Below are 24,953 nucleotides of genomic sequence, written 5' to 3' on the forward strand. Positions count from 1 at the left end.
TTATAAATCATTTTACACTAAATAGTTATACGCTGAATTAAAATGCCGCAATTACATACAATTACACAACAAAAAAGTTAAAAACAAAAAATATCTGACATATTTGTAAGGAAATTATTATTATCTATAATTTATTTAATTTCAGAATTTGGAAGTTTTTTTAATTTATTTATTCATTGTCGTTTTTATTTATAAGCCAGAAATGCCATAATATTTTACATACTCCGTACAAATAATTAAACTTTAATTCCTATATATGTAATAGTTTATACATTCAAAGGTACATTGTGTGCGTTTTCTGCTTAAATAAAGTTATGTATTTTCTAGATCACACATACATTTTAATTTACTTGTTTGCTGAACACAGCAATAATCTGTTGCTTTTTGTTCAAGAGATTTGTTAAGCGTTACAGACACATGCGACTGTTTCTTGCAAGCCATCAACAGAATCAACGTGAAGTAGTATATTAGTATGTTATCATCTTCGTTCTGTTCGTTGACTGCTCCTGGTTAATAACAGAGTGTCTTTGATAAAGTCTCACTCATTGGTTAATACTCTCTCTTTGGAGTCTTATTCGTCTGACTATCTCTTTAATAATTCAATAAAAATTCACAATGAGAGACAGAAGTGATTTCAATAAAAAATCACAATGAATAGAACAGGATTACCAGTTTAATAACTATTAAGGATTACCAGATCTGTGTTAAGTATAATATTTATTAGTTAATCCTCAAAACAACCAATCTCACTTAAACTGAGCTTAACGATGTAATCAGCTGCAGCGTATACCGGCTCATTCTTTTTGTTAAATGTAATCGCTTTAAGATTATTCAAATTAGCAATTTTATCGAAAACATATTTATATTTATTATACACGAACAAACCGTTGCTCGTACAAATATAAACTTTGGAATACGAATCAGTTGCTATGGCATTTGCTAAATAACTTTCGTGTGTGTTTATAGCTCGGGTGTCTAGTTTTATTCTGAACAATTTGCTATTCTGAGTGAAGAATATATTATTGTCGTCATCAAAAACTAAGCTATCGACTTCCACACCACGTAGCTCAGGCACCAGTGTTGCGAAGCCATCTTCAAATTTGTAAGCTTCTCTTCTACGGTTGATAAAGTATAAATTGTCTTTGAAATGCATCGATTTAATATCGTCTTGTATGGGCAGTTTCTCAGCTTTATTCTTTTCGTTTATCTTATAGAGACCGTCTGATCCACCTACGTATATTTTACCGTTGAAATTATCAATTGCAATGGCTGTTGCGTTTTGTAGTCCTTGAATAACAGTCGCTGTACCTGTTTCTGTATTTAAATGACCCAATAGTCTTCTTGGTGTTTTAGATAGGTCATCGAATGTAAAAAATGCCGTATTGTCGTTACGATTTAGAACCAAATCATGTATATTATTTATTCCGTCTTTGATAATGTACAAATTGTAATATCTATTGGCAACATCTATGCCGTGACACCGCTTATCCGCTGAGGCCACGGCCGCAATCGTTAGAATTATTAAAATCTTCATCTTTCTGGAAAATAAATAATTTTGTTTATTATTTATAAAAAAAGTTTATATTGGATATATATAAACATAAATATAATTACTAAGTAGAATTTTTTTTTTTTATGATCCCATTTATATCTATGAAAAATAACTTTCATAGGAAAAGATCTAAGATCATTATGCCGTGGGCCGTGTAACAATGTGTGCATTGGGGTAGTAGTAGTGTAGATATAAACTTTAATAATATACCTATAAATTTTACGGACAGTAGTCTGTTTCCATTTTATTACATTGTAAACAAACAAACAAATAATAGGTACACACGTGTGCTCGCAGCTTTATGGTCACTATCGCAACAGCAAGTTCGTTAGCTTGATCACGTGTCTCATAGCGTGTCTATTTTAACCTTTTTTTTAATACCCATCTTTTGTTACCTTAGATTTTGTTGTGTGTTTTGTTTTGTTTTATCCATTTATATGTAATCGAATTAAGCTTTAAATACTGTATAACCAAATGTAGAGGAGGTTTATTTTATTTAACGTAAAAGCAATATTGTTTTATATATCCTTAAAAGAATCAACCTTATAGGTTGTATAATAAAATTATCTATGGGTAATTATATCATATATATTATTATATTATAATTATATATAATTAGTAAATATATTACATAACAGCGGTTTCTTGTACAACCTTAAGCTAACATGAGTCAGAGATAATTTAAAACTAATTTGTTTATACGGTATGTAAGTATTCAAACACAATTGCAGGTAAAAATTAAAAATTAGATTTCGTTATTTAAATCAAGGAATGAAAAATCTATTTATATTAGTCAATTATTAATGTGTTTACATTAACAAAAAAAATTACAAACATTAAATTTAAATGGGACCAAATTTCTTAAATGACGGAGTATAAAGTACAATTTGCTTATAAAAATACTACCAAATTGATAACCTCCTCTTTTTTTTTTTGAAGTCGGTTATAATAAACTTATAGAACATAAAGAATATTATCAAGGTATTTAATTTGTAAAAAATTCAGAAACTAGGGTCATCATTAGGGCTGTCTTTTTTTAATTTTTGAATTTATATTTAATCGTTAAAATTAATAAATACTATAAAGATTGTTTATAATAATTTATTAATAACTTAACTCCAAACAACAAACAATTTCAACTCGTTTTAAAATTCTGATCCATATAGGAAAAACAAAACCGATGCCAATCGTTAATTACAGCCCTAAACCAATTAACATCGAAACAAAACAAACTTACTTGAAAATTCGACGGACGTCACTACAATCCAAAGTGCCAATGATCACTGAGATATAACCTAATGTAGGGAAGTGAAACTCATATGTCGATAAAACTTTCTGTACCCATTGTATATCATTGTTATGTAAGGCCTATTGTAAGGTCGATGGTTTTATGGCCATGATGTTGTATCATTCTTTAAGTTTGTTCCAATTATTTTTTTTAAAGTTTTAAAATATGAAAAAACCAATAAAGGGCCTTTTAAGTACTTATATTTAGAAGAGGTTGATCGCACGTACCTATGTTTTTAATATTTTATCGAATACATTATTAACCGATTTCATAAATCTCTTAATTTTTAATTGGTGTAGGTAACCAGTAATTTCTTTACAAAATACAAAAAAAAGTCATCTTTTTTAACCCAACTAGATATTTCTTAATATAAAACTAAAAAGGATTTCGTTCGGATAACAGGCACCATCTGATTTGAAAACAGCATTTGGTTTATGGTATAAAAAAGGAGAAGTAATGAAAATGATATCTGGTGTTTTGTTTTCTAAATGCAATTCATATATTTACGTGTTATGGGTCTTTGGCAATTTTGTAACAGGCGGTTATGCGTGCTTCGTATTAATGCGAATACGGAATATTTAAGTAAGTATAAGGTCAAAAGAGTAAAATAACAAAAATAATACTTATCTATACGGCTAGCTGTATTATATTAAAGTGGTGTAGTGGTGAAATATTACATTCCTATTTCAAATTTAAATATTATTGAATAAGTTCATTTAATATTATATTTAAAACTTGTGTAATGATGTAATTTATAATATTAATCTTTATTATTAATTCATATTATAAAGAAGTAAACATTTTCTGTTCTATTTACGGGGTAAACCCCGGAACTAAAGATTTTTTCACCGCTAAGAAGCTACTTCATTCCGAAGTGATGTGAAATATGTTAATAATAATACATTATTATTAATAATACATATACCATATTACTTTTTTTTTTAATATACTGCACCTATGCAAAGTCGAGACGCTATTATTTTTATATAAAAACATAAATTGCAAACTATTTTTTGTTAATTTATTTGTAACGAGCACAAGATATTACATCTAGTACAGCCTTGTTTTAACTAAATCAAAGACAATTTAAATTACTAAATGCATGAAATGTGCATATTGCATTATGCATGTCAATTGTCAAAACGAAATATGAGATTTCAAAATGGATGTTGCTGTCTTCAATATTTTTAAATAAATACGTTTAATCGAAAACATTTTAATATATACATATACATATATAACTGTACAATATTATAAACACGTTTATTTCTTTACAAACAACAAACACAAACTTTAGTATACAAAACAAATAAAATGCACAGTCTATTTTATAATAAATTTTAATAATCTTATATTATGCTAACATTAGTATACAACACATTAAGAAAATAATATTATCAAATAATTTTATGTAAGTAGAGAGATTTTTATGTAAGATAGCAGCACTGTTTTTTTTTTAAATATGGCTATTCGATTCAGTAGGTTGACTGGTTGACTGACGTAAGTCGTAAATGTTGTTGCAGTCTCTGTCTGTCAAGCTTAGCGCGTCATATTCGGTCACATTCTCATTCATATAATTTCAATTGTTTATCAGAATACTACAGATATTTTGCTGTATCTAAGTTGTCGAGTTTACTGCTGCGATTATCAAATGTTTCAATTATATTCCGGCGATGACGCTCTAAATAAGCGCGCTATTTCAAATTATCTTTAAAATACTTATATAGTAAATATTTTTAAATTTTGTATTTAAAAAAAGTGCTATTAAATGTGGATTTGGTGTCAATAGGATTAAGGATAATATAATAAAAGCATCATTGCGTGTAAGTAAGACGTTTATTTAATTTAAATTATCGTGAATATACATTTTGGTATATATATACTATAAACAAATTAGAAATTAAATTTGAAAACGCGTCATTTAATGAATATATATTACACTTATAGAAATAAATTATGAAATATAATTTGAATTTTGTATCACAGTCATTCTAATTAAACTGTTGTTGAAATTCTGGATGAAATAACGTACAATCTCTACAATGCAAATTAATTTCTTTAAAACTCATTTCAATTAGTGAGACTCATTCAATGAAATTCAACCAAATGGCTGAGATTGCAATTATATGTGATAAATTATTTCTATTTCATATTTTCCACTAAAAAGTGATGTTAGGATGAGTAATAAGCCACATGTTACTAATTGGTTACTTTCACCCAAGGCCTCTGGCACTGCAGAAAATAAACCATGTCCGATATACTCTAAAGACCATTGCAAGATCTAAGACAGTGTGACATATGCCTGTAGTCACTCAGGTTCACTCACCTTTGTAACCAATCATGTTTAAACAAAATAGTTGGGAATCGGTGGTATCTAGCCAAAATCAAAATATACTTTATTCAAGTAAGATTTTACAAACACCTCTGAATCCTCATTTTACAACAACCATATTAAATGTAACGCTACCACTGAAGAAGTTAGAAAGAAGAAAATAGAAGAACTGCCAATAAATTCAGCAGTAATAAAAGGCTTAGGCAAAGTACAGTTGTTAATAAATATTATTATTATTGCCTCGCCTAGTGATAAGATGTTGGTTAATTTTTTCCTTAGAGTATGGGTATTGCAATTCAACGGGGAAATGTTGCTAGCATTCTTGCCACCATTCCACTCCGTGATTTGTATGCTAATTGATTTTAATTTTAATTTTTGATATAATTAAGGTTTAAAGTTAATAATTGTTATATAAATACAAAATAAGAGGAAAAGATAAGTTAATAAATTAATATAATGAATCAATTACCTAGTACTTTAATAAATGAATAAGAGGAAAATTTAATTTATAGCTTTTTTCATTATTTTTTTGGCTATGATTTTGAATTATAATTGCCAGTTCTAAAATTAAGCAGATAAGATTTTTTTATTATAATTTGTCTCATTAATTTTGAAAGAATTAATATTTGTTATCATATTTGTTATATAACATAATTATATATTTATTTATTTTAAATTTATATGATAAATATATTTAAACAATAATAATGACGTGTTTTAAAAACAAAATAGACTCAGTGAGTATTGATGTTATATAAAACAATTAGATTATTTTAGGGCTTAAAGAAATATACATAATTATATTTTTCAAAACAAACCATTTTATTCATGTAATGTGAAATTCAAATTCCAATATCAGAAATAAATTGTTTTCATTATACTTTCTGTACTTAGGGTGTCATTCTATATTTATTTTATATTTATTTTGTGGAAAAAAAACAAACATTACATAATAAATTTCATAAACAAAATTTATAATTGAGTTAATTGGTGCAATAAAGGAACCAACTAAGTGAGTTTGTTGCTGGAATACTCAATGTTCTGAATCCGTGAAAACATTTAATAAACAATACATTTGACTTGATTTGAATAACTAAATATGAATAATTCTGAACTAATTTTTATTACTAATGGTACTCTTATAAGACGAGGAGTCAGTTTATATCGCTTGTATAGAAAGTACTAAGATAAGAAAAACTGCACATAGTTTTCACATAGACTATTGATTCTTGTGGAGTTCCTATATTTAATGAATGGTTATTGTCTATCAGTAGAGTTTTATTTTTGTATAAATTAGGTAGACCATCTGGCAAATGAGCCTCTTGATGGTAAGTGCTTACTAGTGATAACAAAAATGTGTGCTTTATTTGGCACCACTTTGGCATCTAAGTTATTATGTACGTCACTTACCTTTCAAACCGAAACACAAATGCCAAGTAATGCTGTTTGAAGAAAGTATCTTTTACGAGAAACAAGGCATACCCAAATTTTTTTATGTCACATAGTGATTTTGAAACTTACCCAATTGTTTCTTTTAGGAAACATTTTTGAATGACGTCTCATAGCTTTTGAACTATTCGTAAGCAAAACGAATATAGAAGCCGGACATAGGTAAATTTACCATTCATGGTATTTCTATTCATATTCAATATATGTATTTAATAAATTTTCCCAAAAAAAGAGACCCGCTGAGTTTATTTCGCCGGTTCTTCTCAGGTCAAGGTAGTTTCTTTTCCGAACCGGTGGCCTAGTGTTTAATTTGACTATCAATAAGTAAGTGTCCGTCCGTTTTTTCTTATATCTTAGTGTGCGTCCTAAGTGACGGCGCACAGCTCACATAACGAATACTCGAAACGTTTGATCCTGTCCGGTCTGCGAGCGGACGCGCATACGTTGTACATGCACTTCCATTATTCTGGCGGATCTACGTTTATGGTGCGCCACTTAGGACGCACACTTAAGGTGGAATAAGACGGTTCTTTTTCCGTATAATCTGCATATTTTATCTTTCATAAAAAAATACGCCTAAAACATAAAATAACGAGAAGTACCGTTGGACATTTGTTTGAAACGTAGTTGCTCTCGTAATTTTATATGTTGTAAATAACAATAACAAATAAATACAATAATAACTTTAACGTTATAAATGAAATGACGATAAATAAAATTGTTATTAGAAATGATTTTATATAAAATCGTCTTTAAAATCAAGAGATAGAGAGAGAGAAATAGAGGAGTCATAATACTTTTACCTTACGTGAAGATTTCTGCCAGTTCACTCTACTGAGCCGGGTAAAAGAAGTTCGCTCCAAAAGAATTTCGTTCCAAAAAAACGAAAGTGGTAATTAGTGTACCGAATACCAATATCTAGCAATTATGTTAGATATTGGTATTCGGTATATAAATTCACTCGAGTGGACGTTCTTTGGAGTGATCTGATGTAATGTATCCGATCGCCACCTAGGTAACCGCTCTATAAGAAATATTTTACTATCCCTTACAATGCTAATACGTCACAAACCCTTGGGAACTGAATAGTCACAGCGACAATTCACTTATTGCTGTTTTATAGAAAAAAAAAAAACACAAACAACTAATTATAACATTATTTATTTGCTATGTATCTGCTTTTTGTTTCTTTTATATTTTATTTTGTTATTATTGTATAGTTTTAAGGCTATAAGAGTTGACAACGAATACCGATGTACGGATAAATCCAATAGGGTTTTTGTTACATCGTTCTTAATACAGTACAATATATAAATAAAATGTATATTCCATTAAAATAAAATAAAATAAATCAATAGAATATCGTGCCTGTTACAATGGTTCACTTACAATAGCTACAAATCTTTACTATTGCTGTTTGGCGGTATAATATCATAATTTGTGATGGGTGGGTGATACATACTAAAAAATATGTATTAAATTCAGCTGTTTCTTTACAGATGACAATGACCATATCGAAAAGATGGTACCGTTCGCGGAGGAATCAAATAATCATCATAATTGTTATAGTATTTATTATATTATACTATATATCTTTGAATGACAGTCTACATACGGAACCAGACCTCGACGTTACCCGGCGGTGAGTGAATATCTTTTAATTAGTTGTTGTGCATGGTTTTGCTAAGATTTTTTTACTTATTTAAATTTATAGTGTGGTGCTGTAGTACATTTTTAACCCATTTCATTTAAAAAATATAAATTGTTATTTATATTAAGTTAGTGCACGAAGCGGGGCTAGATTTTCCATTAGGTAATGTAGACAAAAAGCTTAAGGGTAGGCGATGGCTGGGGGCTCCTAGGCAAGTCAGATAATTGGTAATCGTTAATGAAATTGTTAAAGCGAAATTTTTCAGGATTTGAACAGTTTGATAAAATCATAGTAGTAGAAAATATTTTAGAAAGTTAGAAAACGGTAAACCCCCGAGACGTGCATTGTCTAGGAGCCCTGACATGGTTAATCCGGCCGTGGCACGAAGGCATTGGTGTGTGCTATGATGACTGTTGATTTAAATTTACACTAAGGAATACTAGTGATTACCCTGTGGTCGAAATTGAACTATAATTCGTTGCTAGAAAAATTTAAATTGACAATCATAAACATAGTTATAACATTATATTGTGTGCTATGCTTTAAATGCCTTTTTTATAAAACGTATTGATTCTATACTCTATGATTATGTTTTTGGTATTGGTGGCATGATCGTAAACAATTAATGTTTTATTGAATATAACGTAATTTTAACTCATATTAAATATATATCGATTTTAGCTTTCAGCACTCTTCTATACAAATATTAATAATGCTTATTCTTAATCCTTAATCGTCTTAACGTAATATGCATACTGAGCACGTATTTCAATCCTTAAATTTACGTATTCAATGCAATTCGTTGATAGTGTCAACATAGATCTATAATAACATAGTAATTAGTATTGGAATAATATTTTATATGAATATATATTATCTGTGTATTTATGCATCTGTCATCTCGAGTGACACATCGCGAAAGCGCGGGAAAATGAAATATATGAATTGACGCGCGGTGAAGAAGTGGTTGTGCACAGCGAGCTGATATTTACTTGGTGGTAGGGCTTTAGGCGCCAAATAACAGTATTCTGTATTGTTGTGTTCCGGTTAGAAGGGTGAGTGAGCCAGTTTAATCACAGGCACAAGGGATATAATATCTTAGTTCCCAAGGTTGGTGGCGCATAGGTGATGTAAGGAATGGTTAATATTTCTTACAACGCCTTTGTCTATGGGCGGTGGTGACCACTTACCATCAAGTGGCCCATATGCTCGTCGGCTAACCAATGCCATAAAAAAAAAAGTATAGTATATATTTAATAGAATTTGTAAATTGACATTACTACAAAGTTCTTGATTAATATATTTGCTAGCGGGTCTCCCGCGAAACTTCGCGTTTATTCAAAATATTTTTTAGGAATTTCGAAACTTATGACAGGTTTTGTTTTGATTTAATTTCATTGTAAACTGCAGCTCATCTACATTTGGCGTCAAAATGATAAAAACCCTTAAATGAAATTTTTAACATGAAATAGTTTGTAATATAATTAGTTGCAATGCCGATACTAAATATACTACAGAATGTCTTACAACAATGTTTTTCAGTCGTTAGACAATACAAACCACTATGTCCCTTCGTTTTAAATCTGTAATATCTTCGAAAATATTCATTACATTCTGTAAAGGGCCATATTGATCTATATTAAATACACAATGTATTTAAGGTACTTTATTGGATAAGGATTAATGCTGTATTGCTTAAAATCGCTTCGAAAATAAGTCATTATTTCTCGTAAAAAGTAAAATATAAATTGAAGACCTTTTTAAAGTGTACAATACTGTACTACATTATTTTGATCTATCTCGTAGGATACAGCCAGCGTTTGCAATGAGAGCGCAAAAAATGTGTTTCTTTAGAAACATCATAAATTATCAGTGTTTCTCTACTATATTGTGCATGTATTATACATACAAAGCTTCCTCTTGAATCAATCTATTTATTAAGAAAAAACCGCATCAAAAACGCAAGCGATGCCGCGGTCGACAACTATTTCACGTGTATGTCTTCTTGGTGTGCATCTATTATATATGTATGTTTATGCAAATAACGTCGTTATTGTTAGTGCAAATTTCATTCAATATATTGTGTACCTTGAAGCAACGCATAAATGCATGGTGTTAGTCCTTGTTTTATTAATACAACGCTCGTATATTCTGCTATTTTCATTGTAATATTTGCATAGGTAATGAATAAATTCAAAAGTGATTATATATGTAGCTGAGTTTGTTTGTCCGTGTGAACCTATTCATATGAAGATTTTGTTTTGGTTTTTATTTGTGGCAAGAGGGCTCAGATTATTTCGCCAATGTCACGTGCGATGGAGAAAGACACGATAGAGATTGATCGGTGATGTGAAGATTGATCCTGCGGTTAATAAATTTTCAGTACAGTTCCTTTATTATGAATGGTTATATATGTACAATGTACATACGTATTATATGAGAACATCGAATTCACGCTTGTTACGTAGTAGTGAATAGTTCAAATTTGGAACCGCGAAGCGCAGCTAATTAAATAATAATAAATACTAAAATCTTCTCCGAAACGCGTTATATCTTCTGGTAGAAGTTTTATGTATATTGGTTTAATAGTTCCTTTAGTAAGGCTTTATGAATAAAATAAACGTATCCTCATTTAAAGTAAATATCAGAACTTCGAACTCTGTTGTGAACGGTGAGCAGTTACGTTTGATATACTTCATCTTTGTCCTCTTTATAATAAAGCCTATGTACTTCCTTGGAGTTCATGATTGCTTCATACCAAATTTTATCAAATTCGACATAAACAGATAGACACACAGAGTTACGTTCGTATTTATAATATTAGTATATTATAGTTCCAAGTTCCAATGCCTCTGGGCAGTGGTGACCTCTTACCATCATGTGGTCCACTTGCGACGCTGCCTACGTGTTTATATTAAATGTATATATAACACAAATATAATACAATTTATTTATTTCACGTCACGTCACGTTTACCGTCACACAATATTAGTTATATAATGAGCATGTTAAAACTCAGTAATGCAAACTACAGGCGCGGTTGAGTAACAAACATCCATCCAAACTTTCGCATTTATAAAATTAGTAAGATATCAGTGAGATTATATTATGTAACAATTTTGTCGTCAAATATATGTATTATAACATTTTAAATTAACAGGGTTATTTTTATTACTAACAGTATTTAAAACGGGATATTTACCATGGTTTTTTTATTTTTATTTGGTGGAGACATTCTTAGATAATGTCGAAATATCGAGCTCCAACAAATAAAAATAAAAAACATGGTAAATATCCCGTTTTAAATACTGTTAATGTATTATAACATTCAATAGTCCAGAGAAATCATAATTTATAAGTATATTTATTGCGTCTGTGTGATATTTTAACTATTTGTTGTATAAGGCACCAGCACCTCTGTTTTATTTACTGAAAATAAGAAAAAGCTTTGTTCGAGACACGAATATTTTACAATGGAAAAACATGTAGGTACATGCACACTTGACAATGAGGTTTAAGAAACATTGGTTGCAGTAATAATCATAATACTGTTTATACTATTTAATATGCAGTCGTGTTATTAATGAGATGCTCACAAAGAGCATATTTTACTCTATTCCAATGAGAATAGGATTGAATTTAAATAAACAACTTTGACCTTGAATTGGCATGACATTTGAGTTAATTAGTGAGGAGAAAATTATTGAGTGAATGGGTAATTAATGCTGAGAAACGATATATTTTATTGGTTTTACGTAATTTTATGTTATTTTTTAAATACATTTTATATAAATTGCAGGTAAGGTAGATTTTAAAATTTTTAGGTGGCAGCATTTTTAGTCTTAAATAAAAATTGGATCGTTAGTTTTGATTTGGATCGTGGTAATTCGCAAATAGTCTTATTAACTTATAAAGAGGTGATATGGTGAGATGATATAAAGAGGTGATAAAGATTGATAAGTCAAAAAAAAAACAAAATGTAATTAAAAATAACATCTTATCCCAATCTTCAAACTGAAAAAGTAATGTTCAATCAGCGTAGTCCGTGTTGAAGGCAAATCAAAATTCAGTAGGCAAAAACAAAAGGTCATAAATACTAAATCGGTTACAATTACAGTTCGCTTAAAGATAGCCAGGTCGTATGAAAAAAACTTTTGATAATTCCGAATAAGCAACTGTGCACATGATACGAAACATCAGAGTAATTTAAATCGATGGCATGGACGATGATGAAACAGACGCATTTAAGAACAGTCTGCTAAATGCCGAAAATAACAATTTTGGAGAGCCGCAAGATCCATATCTTGATGACGAACCCGATGAGGCAGAAAACTCACCCGAGGAAAATGCAGGTGAGGTGGATATACTCGAGGACGGCAGCCCATCTGGACTAACGACCACGAAAAAAAGGCGACTTTTATGATGAGTAATTTGCGGGACAACAAAACGGTTTGAAAAGTTTATTTACACAATTTAAAAGCTGAACTAGCTTTTCTTCCATCAGTAAAAATGATAATGAAATACAATATTTTAATTTATAATAAAAATGTTCTGTGTGTTACAGAAAGCGGCAAAGTTGAAGTTGTAGGGGTAAAAAAGTTACTTTTCACCCCTGTTATTAACAAATATCCACTGTTTTTTAATAATAAACAATGTTTGGTATGTTGCAAAACGCTGCAAATTTAATATATGTTGCAAAATGCTATAAACATGATAATTACAAATTTGCAGCGTTTTACTAATTTTTTTAACAATGGTATTAACAAAAAACGCTTTTTACCCCTTTTCAACCCTTTCCCTTCAACCCTCGACGCTGCAAAATCACACGGTAAGTTATTTTACCTAATAAACCCACAAAATTTCACCGAGTTACGAATTTGTTAGGGATTTTGGGCTTCATTGACTGGACTATGAGCATTACAATGGACAACCCTCAAGGGTACAGTTTGTCTGACATTGACAAGAACAACTGACTCAACTGCAACCGAATGCTCAAAAGCGATATTAGACGTGTATATTAAATTATTTATGCATGCGTCATGATTATAAAATGTCAACGAAACCATTATGTGATCTGATATTATCATTTGTTTACTCTCTGCAATCTTGTTTACGAACGTTGCATCGATTTTTATCGGTTCAGAACGTGTTCAAAAACTTTTTTTGCTATTTGGTAAAGTCATATTTTGGGTTCAAAATAATAAGAATAATACGGAGATTTATTCACCAAAAATTACATCAAATAAGTACAGACAATTAGAACGATGAAAGACTGAATCTTAACAATTTGGTGAAAATGTAAGTACATAGACTTAGCTTAAGCTGCCTTTCACACACACTTAAATAGTTTTTAATAAATACTATAATGAAAACGTACTTATTATAGGATAACATTTCATTGCAATAAATATTAATTATACGGTATAATATTATGTATAACAAATAATCTATTAGATTGCAGGGATTTAAATTTTTATAATGTCGTAGTTCTTGTTGGTTGAATGTGATTTCAGCATATGCTCTAGGTATTATTAAACGCCGTACTCGTGTTGATATACACCGCTACCTATTGTGAGGTTTGATGTTATAAATAAATAAATATTGGACAACATCACATACATTACTCTGATCCCAATGTAAGAAGCTAAAGCACTTGTGTTATGGAAAATCAGAAGTAACGACGGTACCACAAACACCCGGACCCAAGACAACATAGAAAACTAATGAACTTTTTCTACATTGACTCGGCCGGGAATCGACCCCGGTACCTCGGAGTTGCATACCCAGGAAAACCGGTGTGCACACTACTCGACCAGGGAGGTCGTCATATATATTATGTGGTCAACCATTACTTTTATGATTTCATTTTCTTTTGAAATAAACTTTACTACTTTCCTGATTAGATATTGGCAGATTTTCATTCAACGATGTTGCCTATACTATTAAGAGCTCAATAATTTTTGATATGAATTGGTCCGTGTTCTGCAGAAATTTTGGTTCTAAGTAGTGATGCTTGCACGAGTATGAGCTTGGAATGTACGTTATAGTTCACGGTGTTTATTATGTATATTAATGTACTAGCGACTGCCCCTGGCTAAGCATGGGTGCAATTTATTAATAAAGAAAATTATATAATTTAGCACTCAGGAATATTGTAGTTTTCTGCCGAAGATACAATTGTTTGAATTGGATTATCATTTCGGTGATTACCACTTACATACAAACAAACAAACAAATTTTAGCTCGTTGTAATATTAGTAGATATAGATTATGTATATGTCCCTGCGAGCGTTATGTATGCCTGATGGGCGTTATAAGGTGTTAAGTTAAGACTCATTTGTTATAAAATATATTAAATAATGCATTTTGAATTAAACTTTAGCAGCAACAGAATATAATTCGAACATCCATTCTAATATTAAAAATGCGAAAGTAACTCTGTCTATTTGTCCGTCTTTCACGTTTAAACTACTGAACCGAATTTGATAACATTTGGTATGAATCAAGCTTTAACCCCAAGGAAGGACATAATTTACAAGACATGTCAACGAACCCCAAAACGCGAGCGAAGCCACAGGCTGCAACTAGTAGTAATTATAAATAGAAATATGTATGTATGTATATATTGTATATGTTCGTTTACTTATATCTAAAAGTGTGTTAACTTCAGAAGTGATTAATATTATTTGGATCGCAGTTTGAAATACAAGTTTAAAACGTTGGGAAATATCAACACCCGCTTTAAAGTGATATGAGTTTGTGGGCGTTTATACATTGATAAGCAATGGGTTACACAGTTATAGGTAAATGATCGATTCAATGTATAAATCTATGTACCAATACATATAATAAATGTTTTTCAATATTTGTATGTCTGTCTCTCTGTCGGTCCGTCCGTCCGTCCGTCCGGAAACCTGCTTGTGTCTAATTTCAACGAAATTCTGCCACATGTGTATTCCACCAACCTGCATTGGAGCAGCGTGGTGGGATATGCTCCAAACCTTCTCCTCAAAGGGAGAGGAGGCCTTAGCCCAGCAGTGGGAAATTGACAGGCTGCTAATGTATGTATGTGACATTATTTGTAAATAAACTCACTAAGTTTTGTCTTTAAAATGTTAAATGATTCTCCGCGGTTGATATGTTAATATGAATAAATGTCAACTATTTATAAATAAACTAGTTTGATCCAGTGGTTTCGGGTTTAGCGGTTTTGGTTTAACCAGCGTTGACTTTGGATTATATGTTGAATGAATAACCAATTAATGTATTCTTTCTTATTATGTAATCTCGTTAGTGTGGAGTTCATACGAAACAATCAATTGGTGCTCTTGGTAGGAATTTGTGCAACTTGTCTGGGTAGGTTTTCCACCCAATACTATGGGCGGTGGTGACAACTTACATCAGGTGGCCCAATTGCCGGTCCGCTCAACTACTAAACCCTGGGAATTAAAATGTTATATCCACTGTGCCTGAAGTTACACTGTCTCACTCACCCTTCAAACTGGAACACAACAATACCAAGTATTGCTGCTTGGCGGCAGAATATCTGATGAGTGGGTGGTACATACCGAGACGGATTTGCACAAAGCCCTATCACCAAGTACCCATTGGCGATGATTAATACATTTTTATATTATTTGCGACAAAAATCAGATACATTCACTCCGTAGAACCTACACTCGCGTGAATTCTCTTGCTATGTCTACTATCAATATCTAAACTAATAGGATTGATAATATTGATACACTGATGAGTTCATTTATCACTTTTTTTTGTTTCGACGTATCGTTTTATCCTATCAATGTAATCAGTGTCTATGGGCGGTGATCATTTACCATCAGGTGGCTCATTAAATTAAAGCTGTATGTTATGAAGCGAAACCACCAAACAGGCGATCGATTCTTATATCTTTGTATCACTTGCAATTGAAACTTGGACATTAAAAACATTTCTATGGATAACACGCCGTCTTAATACTAATACCTCCACTGGTGACTCGGCTGCTGACGAGGTAATTTCTAATGATAGCCCTCTTGCCACCATACCACGAGGTCATGTTTTGTCCAATAGCAATAATAACAGTAAAATAAAATAAAATAACAGTAGTCTATATTGTTGTGTTCCGGTTAGAAGGGTGAGTGAGCCAGTGTAATAATTTCTGTCAATCAATCATTCTGTCTGTTACTGATTCACCGCCACTGAACCGAACTTGGTGAAATTCTGTCTGAAGTAAGCTGAAATCCCGAGGATATAGGTCATTTTTTTATACGTCAATACTGACGACCTAAGCCTAAAATGCGAGCCGCGAGCGACGACCAGTGGGAAACATATTGTTCTTAACATTACACAGTCGAAAAATTATGCATTTGTCCCTCAACCATTCTAGGCGGAATGGCAAATGGAAAAACTCTTGGTATCTGTTCCACTTCCCTAAGACATTACTACTGTAATAAACTTTAAACATGCAACACCAACCTTAGGTACTAAGATGATAGGTATTTTTTCTACCTTTATTAAAGCTTGTTTTGTCATAATAGCTTTGATTTCTAATTACATTTTAATCGTAATTAAAATTCAAAGTAATGATTTTGGCTTCAGCTGTTTCACTGTTTGCTTGTTTGCACTTCTAGACTAGAACTTACTAGCAAGCCTGATATTTTGGTGTCTATGTCTAAGGTGACGGGTCCGCTCGAACCGCCAAATTTTAATATAAGGTAATTTTATTTAGTTACGCATGTATGGTTGCTTCATTAGTGTTGATTTTGTAAAAAATAATAAAAATATGCTTTATTCTAGTAGGCTTTTATTAGAAGCACTTTTGAATATTATTTTACAGGCCTATAAGTTAGGTACCATCGGGAAATTTCTATTTATAATTGTGTATATATATGTATATATATATGCGGAGTTTACGTACAAGTAATTATTACAAAATAATTAAATTTTTGTTTTTTTTACTAAAAAAATTATATAAGTAGTAAATATTTTGACTTTGATTTCTTTGGTAAACTTAAATAAATAACTGTATAATAATACGGTTTACGATTATATTTATAAATGATAGAAAAGCTTGAAGGTAATATTCGTTGGTTTTCATCAATAAATTTTTACGTGCTCCAAAATTTATATTTGGAAAATGACGTTGACTAACTTAACTATAAAACCTCATTTCCGAAAAGTACAATTTCGGCGCTTTATCCTTTCTTCGTTTGCATTGACGATGAATAATAACTGATGGAAGAAAATAACCACTAAATAGCATCTTACTTATTAGTCTCGGTAGAGCCTGTTCCGCAAAGATTGACGCTTTACATTGAACTTATAAAAATACGTTTCAAAAGCGCGTTAAGCGTTAGAGCGTACTTGAATAAAGTATATTTTAATTTTGAGCGTTTCCTGATATAGTTAATTTATTACAGAATCGGCATGTTTTTGCATGTTTTTCGTATGAATAATACATGTATTTGTAGTATGTATATAAAATAAAAATTATGTTTATGTAAATAACTCAAAATACTTCGAATATTAATGGTTTTGTGTTTTAATTAGTCAGAGGTCCTAGCTTCAATTATGTTAAAGTTAAACTGTAGATCTTTTACGTTACTGTGTTCAAACTTATATGTTACAATGTAAATAAGGTTAGGATTTTGTGTGTCTATAACTAGTACCTTGGGTAAGGACATAATTAATTATTTAAATAAACTTGTATTCGGTATGTTTGCTTATAAGGTAAGCAGCGTGGTGAAATTTGCATGTGCGAAAGAAATTCTGCGTCATATGTTAACGCCTATCTTAAAACCTAGTCACGCGGGGAGGAAGGGTGAATGAGACTCAATCGTTTGTTGGGAGTCTACTTATGGACTTAGGATACGTGTGTCTTAAGAGTTTAAGTATATTTTTTATTCGGACTATGTATGCTACTGTTTATCCCAATGGCCTCTGTAGCTTTACCAGACGGGGAGGCGAGTTAATTTATTCATACTAGACTCTAGGACCCTACATAGGCGTTCAGAATACGCGCGTCCTTTGAGACCAGATATCGGCTTAATATGCGTTGATGTCGGGAGGGAATTTTCAGTGTATATGCTTTTTTATATGACATACGTAGGTGGACGTGCCACATGTAGGCCACCTTATAGTAAGTGGTTATCACTGCCCATAGACAATAGCGCTGTAAGAAATATTAACCATACCTTACATCACCAATGCGCAACCAATCTTGGGAACTAAGATATTATGTCCCTTTTGCACTGTACCAAATGTTAAAGATCAGTTTAATCGGTTAAGTTGATTTAAAATATAATCTCCATGGTTTGATCCTCATGTACAAACAGTGCAAAGTTACATAAAACATTGTAAAGCACGTGCAATATTGAACGATAATTAAATACGTTGATTAAAAACAGTTACGCGCTATTCTTTTGAGATCTCGTTATCTGGGCATGTGTAGTACCAACCACATAAAGATTGTACCCAAATAAACAATCTTGATATTTAGAATTGACGTGATATCTTCGGCCAGTATTTTGAATAATCTATGATATTCATGGATTCCAATGTCGGCGAAGTTGTTAAGGACTTTGAACACATAATTATTATGTATTTTTGTTAGTGTTCTATTTTCATTTCTGTTGGTGATCCTCAGAAATATATAAGTATTGAAATTGAAATAGTTTTGAATCGTGAATCACGTTAAGTTTAGCAAACAAGAACTGTTTGTAAATAGCATGGAATACTTAAATCTAAGTGTCGGTCCATAAAACTGCTTTCGTAGTTGTCGTTGACATTTCGCACATTTAAAGTAAAACCGTTTCTAAACGAAATTTTTCATAAATCGAGTTATCATTGTCATTTATCTAAAATACATACAAATAAATAAAAAAATATAACTTTTTTAAACCACGTGCCATAATGTAACCAGAGATCTATCATAGAATCTCATTAAACGTTTTATAGAATCCTGTAATAAGACATAATTATGAAAAAACAGTGATTTTTTTTTCTAACATTGTCTCTCTAAAATTTTATAATTTTGTTAAGTAACGGTTTTACTTTAAAGGTGCGATTTGTTATCTAAAACGAAACGTTCTAAAAATGCCAATTCTGTATTTGTAATGTCGAGATCCTATATATATATATATATATATATATCTATACATCGGGGTGAACCAAACGTAAGCGTGATTCAGAAAATTATATGACAAACAAAATTTTAGTACAAAAATATTTGTAAATTTTTTACGCATTGACATCTCGTAGAGGGTATAGATAGATCATATTATGAACAATGACATTGGCGTATCCGCTAACATAATCATTGTGACATTTACCAAAAAAAAAAAAAACACAACAATAGACTAATGCTGTTCTGTTGTCGTCACCGTGAAATTGCATCTGTACTGATTCCGGGAGCTTTGGTCTAGTGGCTCACGTAAAAGGTTGAATGCGAATTTTCAAGTTTAAATCCAAGGTCATCTTAGTAAAAGATGTAAAAAAACCATTAAATGTATTCTCAGGCCGGAGCTTGGATAGCGTTTATAGTTGTGTTTTGGATATCATGTTAAACCGTTTCATATACTTGAGACAGATTGAATGTTAAAACAAAGTTATTTTATCATAAATTCTGAGGTATACAAATATTAGCTAATTTGAGGGCCTATTAGATGTTGTGGGTTTGAGTACTTTCGATCTAACAAGTAGTTAGATTAATTTAACTACAAATTTTAGCGTAGCGTAGTACATAATATTATTTAATAGTGATTTAGATATAAACTAAACGTTCAAGTGCATGACAGTGACCTGTTCCAAGTTCAATGAAACGACGCTGTTTCTGTTATGTCACACGTAGCACCGAAATATTTTTATATATAATCTTAATTGATGTATATTGGTTTGGTAATCGCAATTCAATGAAGATAGATTATATATACAAATGAAATAGAATATTATATCTATAGCCTATTCCAATCGAAGCAGGAATGAAGGTGAACAAACCTTAGATTTACGTCATCCATGCGATTGCCTAATGGCTCAGCTGTTTTGAACACTACTAAATATTCTTGATTAATAATTATCTTAATTTATAATACAACGCTATCCCACTTAACTAATTATGCACTTTAATTTGACTTTCAGAGTTCCGATAACAGCTCTAACAGCTTCGTTCCGTTCAAATGACCATTTTTCGTAAATTCATGGTGGAAGTCATAGATTATTTAAGCCTATGATATCCCGTAATTTTGTTTGGCTGTTGTCCTCTTGTGGTTGGGATGCACTATATGTGAAATATCTTAAGATATATTTTAAACTTATATGTAGTATATGCAGTCTTTTTTATATTAAGTTTTATTTTTATTTTACTTCGCAGTAACAGCTTTAAAATTGTTAAAGTAAAGCCGGACGTGAAGTCGAAAAAAAAAATGTTTTGTCGGTAAGATTTGTGTTTCTGTTTGGTCATAGCGGTAGCATATTATATGTTTGTAGGATTTAGATCTTAAATTTTTAATTCAATGTTTTAAAAAAAATAATATAGGATATTTAGTTTGATTTATTACATCCCTCAAATGTGTGTCTACTATTGTCAGAATATAAAAATCGCGAGATATTATTTTTTGTTGTCGTAATTAAAACCGCGATTTTTGTTTTGCTTGATTGAATTTGAATACAAATCTTGCATTAAATAATTTATTACATAATTATACAGTTATTTTTTTAATTAGGAAATCGTGTTTATATATAAATATAACATTTGTTACTAAAATAGAGATTATGCTTCATGTGACTAACATTGTTAGAGATTTTCAATTGAAACAAATAAACTTAATGGTTTAATAACTTGAATATTGTAATATATATTTATATGTAAAAAATTATACAGATATAATACGCACAAATTGAAAAGTATTAGGTCCTTACATATGAAATTGGTAAGTAGTAAACTCCTAAGTAGTTAATTGATCCCTTTACTAAAAAAACCACGGGGGCGAGAATCAATAAACTCTTTGAAGGCGGTTTGGACTGCCGCATCGCAGTTGATTTTTTTTCCTTGTAAGATGTTGTCCAAATTCCGGAAAAAATGGTAATCTATTGGAGCAAGGTCCGGGGAATACTGTGAATGTCGCAGACATTCCAATTGTAGCTCATCTAACTTAGTGGTTGTTTGTTGTGCAGTGTGTCTTGCGTTGTCGTGAAGCAGCAGTGGCCTAGAGCGATTGACCAATCTCGGTTGTTTAGAAGTTATATAGTTCTTCCTTCTTGATTTGCAGTTGCTGACAATAGATATCTGCCGTAATCGTTTGGCCAGATTTTAGAAAGCTGTAGTGAACGACACCGTCGCTAGTCCACCGAACACTCACAAGTAACTTTTTCTGAGTCAATTTTCGTTTAGAACAGGATTTGGCTGGGTCTCCAGGGTTCAGCTATTGCGACGAGCACTTCCGATTATCGTACAGTATCCACTTTTCATCACAAGTAATGATCCGATTTAATAACCTTTTATTATTGTGTCAGTTGAGCAAAGTAGTGTGTGACGCATGTTTACAAGTGCGATTCACTCAATTCATGAAGTACCCATCGTTCAAGTTTTTTTACTTTCCCGATTTGCTTCAAGTGGATTAATACAGTTTTATCACTTACCCCGAAGCTTGCAGCTGTCTCTGAAGTATTTGTGATGGTTCCGCTTCCACAATAACCTTTAATTCTTCATTTTCCACTTTGGGCTCCGGCCGTCCACGTGGTTGGTTCTGAAAGTCGAAATTTCCAGAACGAAAACGTTGAAACGAAAAACGTACCGTGCTTTCGCATAACACCAGCGCCGTACACATCGTTAATCCTTCGAGCTGTTTCTGCAGCACTAGTGCCACGGTAGAACTCGTTTTCGTAAATATACCGATATTTCATGTTTTCCATTGTGCGGTAATAAGCGACGCCAAAGAAAAAAAATATAAGGAAAAAACAAATGAACGACTGTTTTCAAAGCTAAAATGTACCAGCTAAATGAATTTATAAATTTGAATTTGGAATTCTTAACCAAAGAAGAGATATTTCAGATCAAAGTGGTCAGTACGACAGAACGATAATTTCATATGTAAGAACCTAATATTTTATTAAAAAAGGGTCTCTTCTACGCATGGCTGTATCTACGAATATTTATTAATCTATTGTATGTACTGTATTTGTTATTATGTATTTAAAGCATGTATGTATGATTAATTGAATGTTTTGTTCTTTTTCAGAAAATCTGTTATCGAGTGAGTAGCTTTTTGTCTTTGTTTTGGTTGAGCTTGAAAAGTAATGGCTGTCAATATTCGCATGTTTGAGTATTCGTTAGTGTTGTTTATTTTGTTGTACGCGATGTTAGAAGGTAATATGTAGCTTTACTTTATTTATTTGAGTATGTTATAATATAAACCGAATCGTTTCGGATGTTATTGTTTTTATTTGTGTTGTGTGATTATTGTGTTCATTTTAATTCATCAAACCATTCCAAGTACTAATAATTCTTAGATTTTATAAACGGTTATTTTTAAATTTTAAATTTAAATTCTAAAGAATCAATCAAATTTTTAAATTTAGTCATGATTAGTTTCATTTCATTTGTTAAAAGTTTGTTCGAATTATTTAACACTTTAGTTTAATTTACCTGTAATTGTTTACCAGGTTTATTGAAAGACGTTTAGAACAAGCGCTTAAACAGGACAAGGGAACGGGATGTCAGATACCGAGGTTAGATCCCTTTTCAAAAGAAGTAACGCAGTTTGATAAGGAGATGCCGAAAGTTGTATGTCAAGGAAGGGATTGGGTGAAGTGCTATGTAAGTTAAGTGTATTTAATATGAAATTATTATATGTTACTGTAAAAGCTCGAACTTCGGTAAATCTTAAAATTTAAGAGCAAGTCTTAGGGTTTACCGAGATGAGTTGGTAAATGTAAGTATTTCTGAAAATGGGACGATTTTTTCGGGCTTTTAGCACTCGAATTCAGTATATGCTAGTCAGCTAGTTTTACCGCTGTCAGCTGGTAGATGTTGGTTTTAGGAATAAAACAATGAGTAATTTTTAATCACTTATTTCAATTAACTATTAGTCAAAACCTTATGTATCAAACGATAGTAATTAAATAACTAACCTAACCTAATTAAATCCTAAGATTTACTAAGAGAATGGTGGCAAAAGTTCGAATCGCAAACCGTTTTGGGCATTTACCATTAAGAATCGGTAAATGTTAGGTTAAATTGGAAAATCTTTGGATTTACCGTAGTAGATTTTACAGTAACATATACATTTTTAGACAGGATCCCAGAAAATGTGTAAAATTTTCAATTTTAAGTTTCAAAAAGAACGTTGAAGAAGGTTTGTGTGTTAAATGTTATTATTAATATTGGGAATAAAACGATCGCCTCCAGACCGTTTCAAAAGTAATTTATGATTGTATTAAAGACTGACACAAAAATATCCCGCGGAGTTTCTTTCGCTGGTACTTGTCAGGTCTGAGGTGATTCATTCTGAGCCGATGATAGAATTTGACAATCAATAACAAAGTGTAATATTTCTATGTTGAATAAAGATATTTCAATTTTGAATTTAGGAGTTGAATTCGAATATTAATCGGTTAGTTTTTGGCGTTAAAACCTCTAGTCGCGATGCGAGTATAGATCGATTGTCGTATTATGGTACAATGTCGAAGACGGTATACAGTTCAGATCAGATATTGGTAAAAACGGTCGGAATATTATAACGTCATATGCAAATATATAAATCAAGCCACCAAAGGCGTGGGCATGCTTATTTTTAATTAACGTGAAAAGTTAGATAAAATTTGACCCTCAGCAGTTTTGAACAAGAAAATAATATTTTAAAATACGTCGTTTATTTAATAAGGCTTCAGCCAATCGGGCGCCTCGGGCTGCTCGTAAGAATTTCAGACTCGCAAGCAATAAAACAACGTACTGTGTTGATAAAAAATTACGGTACTTATAATGTTCTGTGTTATTATATGAATCTTGTGAAGTATCTTCAAAATATTCCTTTATACTGTATTATTATAAGTCAAATGTTGTACTAGTGTCATTTCTTCAGCCATCTTCTATTCATTGGAATCGTTTTTTTTTTTTTAATTTAAATTAGCTACAGATTAAATTAAAAGATTATTAAAAATATATTACAAAGATATTTCCAAATAATTCGAAATAAATAATGTCAGAATTATTGATACAATATAATTTATTATAAAACAATACAAATAAAACTTAAATTTAGTGAATACAGTGAATATGGTTTAAGAAGTTTATTAACAGAGTAAAATATTTGTTGTGCGTATCTAATTCTTAGTGCTGAGGTAACGTCTTAATGTTTTGTAGGAATTGAATTACACACTCAGACAGTTATAGTACTACAATTTATTGTAATGTTTTTTTTTTTTTTCTAGCATTCTCAATGCAAAGTCGTACCTGAAATATTAGATACGATGAAGAACATCGTCTGTATGTATAGTGATATTATATACGAGAGCGATCAAAAATATACAATAGGCGAGCCGTTTGAAGTTTACGGAGGTGATGCGTATATACTCAGTAAAAGTGACCATGTTAAAATTAAGTGCACCGGGAAACATAAAGACAGGTAAGGAGAATATGACATTAATAGTGTAAACACCTTTATTAAACATATACACCTCGTCTGCA

At 31.2% G+C, this 24,953-nt stretch overlaps 2 protein-coding genes across 3 annotated transcripts in view; one reads left to right on the forward strand and one right to left on the reverse strand.

Moving 5' to 3' along the window:
- Positions 1 to 299: 299 nt before the first annotated feature.
- On the reverse strand, positions 300 to 2,927 carry LOC113391960 (uncharacterized). Its single transcript, XM_026628122.2, has 2 exons — positions 2,790 to 2,927; positions 300 to 1,538 (listed from the first exon to the last, which is right to left on the reverse strand). Exon 2 carries the CDS (start codon positions 1,532 to 1,534, stop codon positions 725 to 727), a length of 810 nt encoding a protein of 269 aa, XP_026483907.2. The 5' UTR covers positions 1,535 to 1,538; positions 2,790 to 2,927; the 3' UTR covers positions 300 to 724.
- Positions 2,928 to 4,367: 1,440 nt separating this feature from the next.
- The window catches only part of LOC113391951 (uncharacterized), a 28,273-nt gene continuing 7,687 nt past the window's right edge, over positions 4,368 to 24,953 (forward strand). The window contains exons 1-5 of one of the 2 annotated variants that reach the window (XM_026628107.2): positions 4,368 to 4,663; positions 8,121 to 8,263; positions 22,507 to 22,521; positions 22,931 to 23,084; positions 24,698 to 24,891. In XM_026628107.2, coding sequence (XP_026483892.2) covers positions 8,121 to 8,263; positions 22,507 to 22,521; positions 22,931 to 23,084; positions 24,698 to 24,891 — 506 coding nt within the window. In that variant the 5' untranslated portion in view covers positions 4,368 to 4,663. The remainder of the gene's footprint in view (positions 4,664 to 8,120; positions 8,264 to 22,506; positions 22,522 to 22,930; positions 23,085 to 24,697; positions 24,892 to 24,953) is intronic. The other variant, XM_026628108.2, reaches the window with a different exon arrangement.

This window comes from Vanessa tameamea, chromosome 27, assembly GCF_037043105.1.
Source record: "Vanessa tameamea isolate UH-Manoa-2023 chromosome 27, ilVanTame1 primary haplotype, whole genome shotgun sequence".
Classification (NCBI taxonomy): Eukaryota; Metazoa; Arthropoda; class Insecta; order Lepidoptera; family Nymphalidae; genus Vanessa; species Vanessa tameamea.

Excerpts from the sequence above, each read along its gene's own strand:
- LOC113391960 (XM_026628122.2), bottom strand. The coding sequence starts at position 1,534 with ATGAAGATTTTAATAATTCTAACGATTGCGGCCGTGGCCTCAGCGGAT.